At 42.0% G+C, this 10,291-nt stretch overlaps 1 protein-coding gene across 1 annotated transcript; it reads left to right on the forward strand.

The window, feature by feature from the left end:
* LOC8072660 (E3 ubiquitin-protein ligase Os06g0535400) lies at window positions 8,367-10,061 on the forward strand. The gene is made up of 2 exons (XM_002437050.2): window positions 8,367-8,530; window positions 8,976-10,061. Exon 2 carries the CDS (start codon window positions 9,126-9,128, stop codon window positions 9,879-9,881), a length of 756 nt encoding a protein of 251 aa, XP_002437095.1. The 5' UTR covers window positions 8,367-8,530; window positions 8,976-9,125; the 3' UTR covers window positions 9,882-10,061.

Below are 10,291 nucleotides of genomic sequence, written 5' to 3' on the forward strand. Positions count from 1 at the left end.
GGTAATGGGCGATGTCAATCTCGGCCACTATAGCCACAGATCTGTCAAAACCCAGGGTATGGGCCATGGGGAAGAGGCCTCAGAGGCCTACGTGGGATGAGGAATAGGGGTCAGCATGGTAGATACAGGAACGAGCATCTCGTCACAGTGTCGGTATGGCTCGGCACGACCAGCTACAGCATGGGGGATGGAGAGCCTCACTGTCACTAGGTGACCCCATGCTTCATCGCACGCCTAGTACTAGGACCGTAATACCACGACACGTACACATATAATGCCTACCTCCCCTTGAGACTATAAAAGGAGGGGCAGGGTCTCATTCAAGGGACACACGAACAAGCACAGCAAACCACGGGCCAAGTCTCACGCGCTAAGACATTGTGACTCGGTCCACCACACGCAACTCACTTAGAGCTGAGACCTAAGACACGATCCCACTCTCGCAACTAGCTTGTAACCCCTACTACAAGCACTTCGGTGCACGATAATACAAATCACTGCCTCACACTAGACGTAGGGCATTCTTGGCCTGAACCAGTATAAACCCCTTGTGTTCTTCCTACATCACCATCTGAATTGAGGACATGCAGACATAAATTCACTTGTTAGTGTTTGGACCACGAGTCTAGACACAGACAATAATAGTTGAGAGCTCTCCAATAAAGAGCTGGCAAGCTAAAATAATAAAACTACGCCAGTACCTCAGAGGTTGGGCCAAAAATGTAAGTGGTAACTATAAGAAAGAAAAACGAGTATTCTTAATAAACTAGATGAACTAGATAAAAAGGCAGAAACTCTTCTACTCAATGAATCAGAATTTAGTCTAAAACATATGTTAAATGAGAGATTCATTAAGTTACATTGGGAGGAGGAGCTCAAATGGTACCAAAGGGCCAAAGTAAAGCATCTTTTAGAAGGTGATGTAAATACAAAATATTATCACCTGTTAGCAAATGGTAGACAACGTAAAACTCATATTTTCTCGCTGGAGGACAGGAACAATATAATAAGTGGTGATGCTCAACTCAAAAAGCACATCACCAATTATTATAGGAATCTTTTCGGTCCATCGGAGTACTCTTCTTTCTTGATGGATGAGTCACAGACTGATGACATCCCTTAGGTATCTGATCTCGAAAATGAGTACTTGATTGCAGACTTTTCACAGGAAGAAGTAAGGCCTGTAATTTTCCAAATGGAATATAATAAGACACCTGGACCGGATGGATTCCCTTCAGAGTTTTATCAGGTCTTCCGGGATATAATAAAAGATGATCTGATGGCTCTATTTATGGATTTCCATCATGGATCATTGCCACTGAATAGCCTTAACTTCAGAACTATCATCCTCTTACCCAAAAAGAAGAATGTGAAAGTGATTCAACAATATAGACCAATATGTTTGTTGAATGTTTCTTCCAAAATATTCATTTGAGTCACAACGAATAGATTATCTACCATAGCCAAAAGATTATTAGACCAACATATACAACCTTTCTCCTAGGAAGAAATATTATGGAGGGCGCAGTAATACTCTACGAAATGATTGATGAACTGCATTCCAACAAACAAGACGAGGTTATTTTTAAAATTGATTTTGAAAAGGCATATGATAAGGTCAAATGAAGCTTTCTCCAACAATCTCTAAGAATGAAAGGGTTTTCACAAAAATGGTGCTCATGGGTCGCAAAATTCACGCAGGGGGGGAATGTCAACATAAAGGTTAATGACCAATTAGGATCATATTTTCAAACAAGAAAAAGTTTGAGGTAGGGTGACCCAATGTCACCAATACTATTTAATATAGTGGCAGACATGTTGGCCATACTGATTGCTAGAGCAAAGGACCTAGGGCAGGTCGAGAGGCAATTCCCCATCTGATTCAAGATGGCTTGTTCATTCTCTAGTATGCGGATGACACAGTGATCTTTATGAACCATGATGTTGACAAGGCGATAACTATAAAACTACTACTTAGTACCTTTGAACAACTATCTGGACTCAAAATAAACTTTCACAAAAGTGAAATTTTTTGTTTTATTCGTAGCTATTTTGTTGTGAGATTAGAAATACTCCTTTCATTACCTTGGTCTACCTATGAAAACTAGGAAACTAAATAACAAAGACTGGCAAATGATTGAGAAAAGATTTGAAAAGAGGCTTAGTGGTTGGAAAGGTAAAATGCTTTCGGTTGGAGGTTGTTTGGTTTTGATAAACTCGATGCTCTCTAGCTTAGTGATGTTTATGATGTCTTTTTTCGAAGTACCTAGAGGTGCGTTAGAAAAAATGACTACTTAAGATCAAGATTCTATTAGCAAAACGATCAACACAAGCGGAAGTATAGATTAGCCAAATAGGAAATTTTATGTCAACCTAAAATTCAAGGTGGTTTAGACATACAAAATTTAAACTTACAAAACAAGTGTTTGTTAAGTAAATGGTTATTTAAATTGTTGAATGAAAATGGCATGTGGTAGGAACTTTTAAGGAACAAATATATCAAAGATAAGACTCTAGGGAGCTGTAGTAAAAAACCAATAGACTTGCATTTCTGGAAAAGCCTGATGAACATCAAAGAGTCCTTTATGGGCTTTGGTTAATAAACCAGGTTTTGGGAAAACATTTGGTTTGGAAACAAACCGCTTAAGGATAAATTTCTTGCGTTGTTCAATATTGTAAGAAGAAAACAAGATTAATGACTCAAGTTTTTAGTTCATCTCTACTAAATATTTCTTTTTGCCAAAATTTAGTGGATGCAAACCTAAGGAATTGGCATAGTATCATAACTTCTTTACATGATTTTAACTTATAGGAGGAAAGGGATGTTTTCATTTGGACTCTTGAGGCATCCGGAAGTTTTACAGTTAAATCTATACATGCTGTGTTAATTAACAATGGGGTAAGTGTTTCACAAGATATTTGGCATATAAAAGTCAAAATAAAAGTATTTTTGTGGTATTTAAAACAAGATGTGATTCTAACCACCAACCTGGTCAGGCGTAACTGGAATGGTGACAGGAGGTGTTGCTTCGGTCATTGTCTAGAAACCGTTCAACACCTTTTTTATTGTCTTTATGCCAATTTTTTGTGGTGCGGTGTATATTTACTTTTCATAATTTCGCCTCCTCGAAGTATTGATGATCTTTTTAATAGATGGTCAAAATTGGCTAGTAAGAAATATAATGCATTGTTATTAACAGCAGCATCTGTGCTTTATTGGGTAGTTTGGTTAACAAGAAATGAGTTGGTTTTTCACAAAGGTAGACCAAAATCTTTTTTGCAGGTCCAATCAGGGAAATACACTGGCTCCGACAATGGACAAGATTACAGCAGCTTGATGACCTGCGAGAACAGCTGACCTAAGCTGATCAACATCTAGAGGTGTCAGCCTTGCACTTCTTTGGTTCTAATGGGTGGTTGTGCATTAGGTCTCGTTTTTTTCTTCCTTCCATTCAGCTATAAATGGAATTTTTTGCAGCTTGTGTGTTTGCCTATGGGTGAAACGTTGTAATGATTAATCTGATTCTATCGGTTGATAGATGAAGCCGGATATGTACTATCCTTTATCTAAAAAAAGTAGGAATCAATGCACCTAATTTTCGTACTCTGCTAATCATTTAGGCCAATGTATAATACCATACATACAAACAATGAGTAACAAGACCGCAAGGTGAGGGCATACTAATCAGACTAAAGCTACTAAGCTAGTATATATCCATGCCTAAATGCCTACTAGGAGCAGATTGAGCAGATCGTCTTGTTGAGCAGGGCCTTGTTTACTTTCATCCAAAAACTCAAAATTTTTCAAGATTCCCCGTTACATCGAATCTTTAGACGTATGCGTGGAGTATTAAATATACACGAAAATAAAAACTAATTACACAGTTTGGTCGAAATTGACAAGACGAATCTTTTGAGAGCATCTCCAAAGGCTTTGGCAAATTGACTTGGCATTTGTTGTTGTTTGCAAACTTCCATAACAAAATGCAAAGGATAAAAATAGACCATCTCCAAGGGAATTGACATTTGGACTTGGCAAAGGATAAAAATAGGAGGTCTCCAGGCGCGCGCTTTCCTTACGTGTGACTTTGCACGCGCGATCAGGTTTGCAAAGCCGTCTACAACTTGGCATTTTTGCCAAGTTTGCTCCCTCATTTGCCAAGTTGCCCAAATTGCAAACCTCACATGCAAAACCGTTGGATACCCCTTTTGGAGCTTTTTGGTAAATTACTCAAATGCAAACCTCAAATGCAAAACCCTTTGAGATGCTCTTAGTCTATAGTTGGACAATAATTACCATAAACAAACGAAAGTACTACAGTGTTGCGAAATATTTCTCATCGGGAACTAAACACGGCCGTGGTTGAATTCCTCATGTAAGGGCCTGGGTTCAAGTTCTCTTATATTTTTCTAGATTTATTTATTTAAAAATTAGAAATTAAACGGTATTATTTTAGTAAACATATCTAGTAAACAGAAAATCCTTTTTCCTAACTCCTCCTATGGGCTAGCGAACAAAGACCGACCATGGGCCTGAATTGGTTGGGTCGCTAGATTTCGCTCCTGCAGGGGCAGGACGTCGTCTTCACCGTTGAATCATCTCTGAGATCTGTCCATCGCCTATCGCTCATGCAGCCATGCTTATCTATTTTGGGAGTGGAGCCACCGTTCGTCCAATGAAGAAGAAAAAGGGACGCTTCCTTCCCATCGCTGTTCACGGCTGCACTGCACATACTCCGTACCTCGCTGAGAGAGACCGGTGGCGAATCAGCGGCCGGGAGACATGCTAGTACCCCAAGTTTAAGCCCACTAGGCCGCGTTGCTTGAGGGGCCACAGTCGTGCTGACAGCGACGCCCGGAATCTTCATTGTCGTGCTGCTAAACTGCTCCTTGTGGTTTACTACTCCGTAATTACCTGGAACTGGGAAATCGAATTAACTAAGATCTAAACAGAAATATTTGATTAGAAATTCGATCTCTAGATCGAAATGACTGAATTTAGACGGGTCAATCAGTCGTGACCCTCCATAACTAATTGAACCGAAATAACCGAGACAGATATACATAGAGGCTTAACACAGGCTCTTTTGCTATTACCCTGGACTGAGACATGAGAGAGCTCCCCTAACGCTTTCGTTAAGCTTTCTAATAAAGACCCATAAAAAATCTTTGATTAAAAAAAGAGAGCACCCCTGATTTTGCCTTCCACATTGATCGTTCATTAACTTTGTGTTTTTGGTTTGTTGGTTTTATTAGAGCATGACCAGCAAAGGTAGTGTGGCCAGTTCAGGCCTGCTGATCCCAGGTAGCCAACCAACATATGTTTGTTGTGTGTCAACGTAAAGGTGGCTACCGTGAATTACTATTTGGTTGATTGCTTTTTCTCCTACAACTAAAAAGAACAAAAGAAAGATAATTTTTTGGTGCAACTTTTGTTTGGTGTAACCTTAGTCTCTTTTTGTGACCCCACATGCAGCTCCAAAAGAAAAAAAAATGCATACGAACGAAAAAGGAATCTGACACCACGACATGCGCAGATCAGTTCGGCTTCAAAAGGAATCCAGAATAATGTGTACGCACCTGACATGCACCCGCAATGCCTCCTGTTGTTTTAAAAAAAGCCTACGATCCACGCAAACCCTCCTAGCAAATCACCGCCTCCTTTCCAAATAAAACCGGCACTCAGAATCTTTTTTCATTTCTGCAATCAGGAAGCAAACAAACAACGCTGCAATCCGTTCCAAGCAAATAAAAAAGGAAGCAAACAAACAACGCTATTTCATGAAGAAGAAGAAGAAGAAGAAGAAAAAGCAATCAGCGCTTGGTCTCATGCCATCGCTATTAGCGCCTCCCGTGACCCAGCAAGCGTGAAAAAACTGCCTTCGCTATGACTGCTCGACAGCGATTTCCTTCAAGCCACCATCGCCGCCACCAAGTCTGATCCCTGCGATCCGCTACCCCAATCCTCTGACATCCTATGGCAACTTGACGGCATCGATTTGCTACTCTAGGCCAATGACGCCTATCGACAGGGCCAGCATTCATCGACCCTCGCCTCCCTCGCGATCTGAATCCCGGCCAGACGATGCCTGTCTCCCTCACGATCTGCTCCTTGGTCTGACTGTATACATGACACGACAAGTCATGCTAAAAATTGCCAAAATCTTGTCTATTATAGTATGTATTGATAGCAATTATAATGCATGATTAAACCTTTATATGAACTTATAATAGAACCATGCATTTGGCTCTAAAAATAGAAAACAGTGTTAATTAGTCATGATTTACTTTGAAAATAAGATGGGTTTTGTTTCAGGAAAAAATAAATCTAAGCACCGTACTTCTGTTGAAGTGTCCATTTGAAGCAAATTGAGTGATTCCAACAATGAGAAGACAATTTAAAGTACCCTACTATAGTATAGTGCAACTATACAACAGAATGCATATTTTTATTGTTACAACATTGTCAAACTGTTAGCCTATTTACCTGCACTTCATTGAGAAGTTCTCGATATGTGTTTGATCAGACTGCTTTCCAGTTAGATCACTATCAACAGTGACTTATTCAGAGTCTGACTTCACAATGTAACTAGAGATGTAGTAGTCCATCAGAGGCCTGCATGATCTGTGGCAGGAATCATAGTGACAATTATGTGCACTTCCATGTAGGCCCGCATGAGCTGTGCCAAGAATCATTAGCGCCAATTCTGTGCAGTTCCATATTACACGATGGTCAAATTTAATTATATATAATTTCACTATGGTCATCTCATATCTAACAGGATTGTTGATGCATTATCTACAATATGACCAACAGCAACCGGAAGTCACCCCCTAAATTAAAAAATTATTAGAAAAAACCATCATTCTATCATTCAAAAGAATACAATAGACACATAAATTGTATTGGGATAGCACGCTGGAAAACACCGCTACGAGACGACCAAACTTTTATAATAAACACATAAAAAGTTCTATAAAGTAGAGTTTGTGAGCCTACAACGTCGTTCATAAAATTTTATGGTTTGCATTTAATGTTATTTTAATGTTGATATTAAAATCTTATTGTGCGATCTGTGTATTTTTAGTATAAATTGTTAGTTATCCCGTAGCAACGCACAGACACGCTATCTAGTTTTTTAATAGAATCACCACATAGCATGGGTAATTTTACCCACCACATAAGCAATTCGTCGAACACGTTCTGTACAGTAGACACCTCCGTTGTTACCATTGGTTGCTTTGGTCATCCTCATCCTCCCATCCGCCTCCACCATGATGTCGAAGCACGCACACAGCATCAACAAAGAGAGGTGGCAAGCAGAGCAGGCGGAGGAAAAAGATCCGTAGGCACCAGTACGGAGAAGATCTGCACAGTCGACCTCGAGTTGGAGAAGACCCGTCTACTGTGTGCGCGCGCCGATCAAGCTCAGCTCATGGACGGTGATCGCCCAATCGAGCCCTAAGCGCGGAGGAGAAGGGACAGGGCAACATGCACCTAGTTTACCGCATGCGCATGACGTGTAGGAACAGGGGTGGGACAGTGGTCACATTCGACTGGCAAGGCAACGTGGTCATCCTCCAGCGAGCTCCAACAGCCATTGGGATCGGACGATGACAACGCTAGGATTTACTAAAGGTGTCCCGAACAACTAGCTCTTTGGCTAGCTATTGTAACATGAACACGAAAACAATAGGAGAGAGTAGTCACGAGCGATGATCAAATAGCCTATCTATTTCATGTAGTTTAAGAATCTAACAGAAAAACATATATATCTAATAATACATAATATATATATATATATATATATATATATATATATATATATATATATATATATATATATATATATATATATATATTCTATGTATTATTAGAGAAACATATATATCTAATAATACATAGAATATTCTATACCTAGGGTGTAGAATAGCGTTGCCGTATATATATATTATAATAATTTATGTTTTTATCTGTCACATTCATATCCGCTAGGTACGTAGCTGATACCATTGCAGATGCCGTGAGCGATGAAACGAGCAAGGACTCAAGCCTGGCTAGAGCCTTGTTTTAGATCTGAATTTTTTTCGATTTTGATACTGTAGCACTTTTCTTTTTATTTGACAAACATTGTTCAATCATAAAACAACTAGACTTAAAAGATTTACTTCGTGATTTACAGATAAATTGTGTAATTAGTTTTTATTTTTATCTATATATGTGCCGTAAGATTTGATGTGACAAAAAATCTTAATTTTTTTTCTGATTTTTAGGTGAACTAAACAAGGCCTAGATGGAAACAGCCGCCCCCCTCGTTTCCTCCCTATCAAACGTGGCTCAAATTGACTCCGTAGAGCGGCAGGGGAAGTCTGCGAACCAAAAGCCGCTGGCCCTGTTCGATTTTACAGGAACGATTCTGGTCGGATAATCCGTTCACAAATTTGTACAAACTAGAAATTATTTCATGCTGTTCCTGACCTATTTCCGATGTAACGAACAGGGCCTTATTGGTTTGGTTCAACAACTACGGTAAATTTTTTTTTTTTGTTGTTTTCGTTGTTCGGATTTAGGCCATGTTTAGTTCACCCGAAAAAGTAAAAAGTTTTCAAGATTCTCCGTCACATCAAATCTTGCGTCACATACATGAAGCATTAAATATAGACGAAAGCAAAAACTAATTACACAGTTTAGCTGTAAATCACGAGACGAATCTTTTGATCCTAGTTAGTCCATAATTAGATGATATTTGTCACAAACAAACGAAAGTACTACAGTATCGAAATCCAAAATCTTTTTGCAACTAAACAAGGCCTTAACTATGCTGCAACATAAGTGTGCTCCTTGCTTACTGGTCGTAGAGTGTGTGATCCGGTCCGAGACGTGCGCTAACCACTTTTGCTTATGTGGAAGCAAACAATCAGTATTAATCTTTTATTGAATTATTAATTAACTTTCTTGACTTGTCCGCCCGCAGAAAAAGGCGAGATTTGGGTGCGGTGAAGAGACACTCCACGGAATCTCTCCCAGCGAAATCCTGTTCTCCCTTCCTTCCATGGATTCCTCGCGCTGAGCGCGCTGCTGCTTTGCGGGTGATGAGCGCGGCCTCGCCGGCGGCGCAGCGGCGATGGACCTCCCGTGGCTGGATCTGCCCTTCACCTTCCTGACGCTGCTCCTCGCCACCCGCCTCGCCTACGACTACTACGGCGACGTCGCCGCCGCCTTCGCCGGCGGCTTCTCGATCCAGGTGTTCCTCTTCTACTGCTTCGCGCGCTGGTACCGCCACGCCGTCGCCGGCCGCGCCGGCGACGGTGCTGGGGGACGCGACGACCCCTCGCCGTCGGCGCGGCCGCAGCAGCAGCAGCAGGGGGACGCGGACGCCCCGCCTGTCCTCACACCGCTGCTGGGGTCGTCGCCAGACGGCGGCGTGCGGCCGTCGACGCTGGCCAACCGGTGCTTCGCCGTGGTGTTCATGGTCTTCGTGCCGCTGGTCATCGTCGTCTTCGAGCGGAGCCAGGCCGACGTCGTGGCCTACGTGCTCTGCCTCGCCAACATCATCGTCATGGTCGTCTGGCTCTCGCCGGACACCGGGTCAACGGTCTCGGCCGCCAAGTCGTTCCTGCGGCTCAGCGACGACGAGGATGACGGCAGCGGGGGCAGCGCCGGCGGCGCAGAGGACAAGTGCTGCGTCTGCCTCGCCGGCATGCGGGAGGACCAGGCGCTCCGGGCGCTGCCGCGATGCGGCCACCGCTTCCACGACAAGTGCATCGGCAAGTGGCTCAAGGCGCACCCGACGTGCCCGGTGTGCCGGGCCACCGCCGTGGCGCCGCCGCTCCACAGCGGCGGCAGTGATCCGCTAGATGACGATATTAGCCCTGTCTAGCTAGCTTCCCTTCCCTCTCAATGATTGATGCATCTTATCTAACAAATTTGTGCTCATTTGTTGGGAAATTTGGTGAACCTGTATAGTAATCCAAATCGTTGTCAAGCATCAATTGCAAATGTCAGTAGTGATTTGTACATACGCTCGAGAAAAGAAAAAGTCATGTTTGCTTTTGTGAAAGGTGCAATCATTGAACATTCTGCTCGGGAAAGAGGAGGAAAATGTATGTTTTTATTGGGGAGTGCAAGTGGTCGGTGGATTACAAAATGTTAACATGGCCCTGCTAACAACTCCACTTTGATTCTGGCTTTGGTGTAGCTAGGAGCAACTCCTAAAGCATAGAAATTTAGACTGTGAACTGATTCTCTAAAATAATGAACCTCAAAACAGATACAGTACGCAACAGATTA

This window comes from Sorghum bicolor, chromosome 10 (genome assembly GCF_000003195.3).
Source record: "Sorghum bicolor cultivar BTx623 chromosome 10, Sorghum_bicolor_NCBIv3, whole genome shotgun sequence".
Classification (NCBI taxonomy): domain Eukaryota; kingdom Viridiplantae; phylum Streptophyta; class Magnoliopsida; order Poales; family Poaceae; genus Sorghum; species Sorghum bicolor.

What these genes read in the sequence shown, in the direction of transcription:
- LOC8072660 (XM_002437050.2), top strand. Translation starts at nt 9,126, where the DNA reads ATGGACCTCCCGTGGCTGGATCTGCCCTTCACCTTCCTGACGCTGCTC.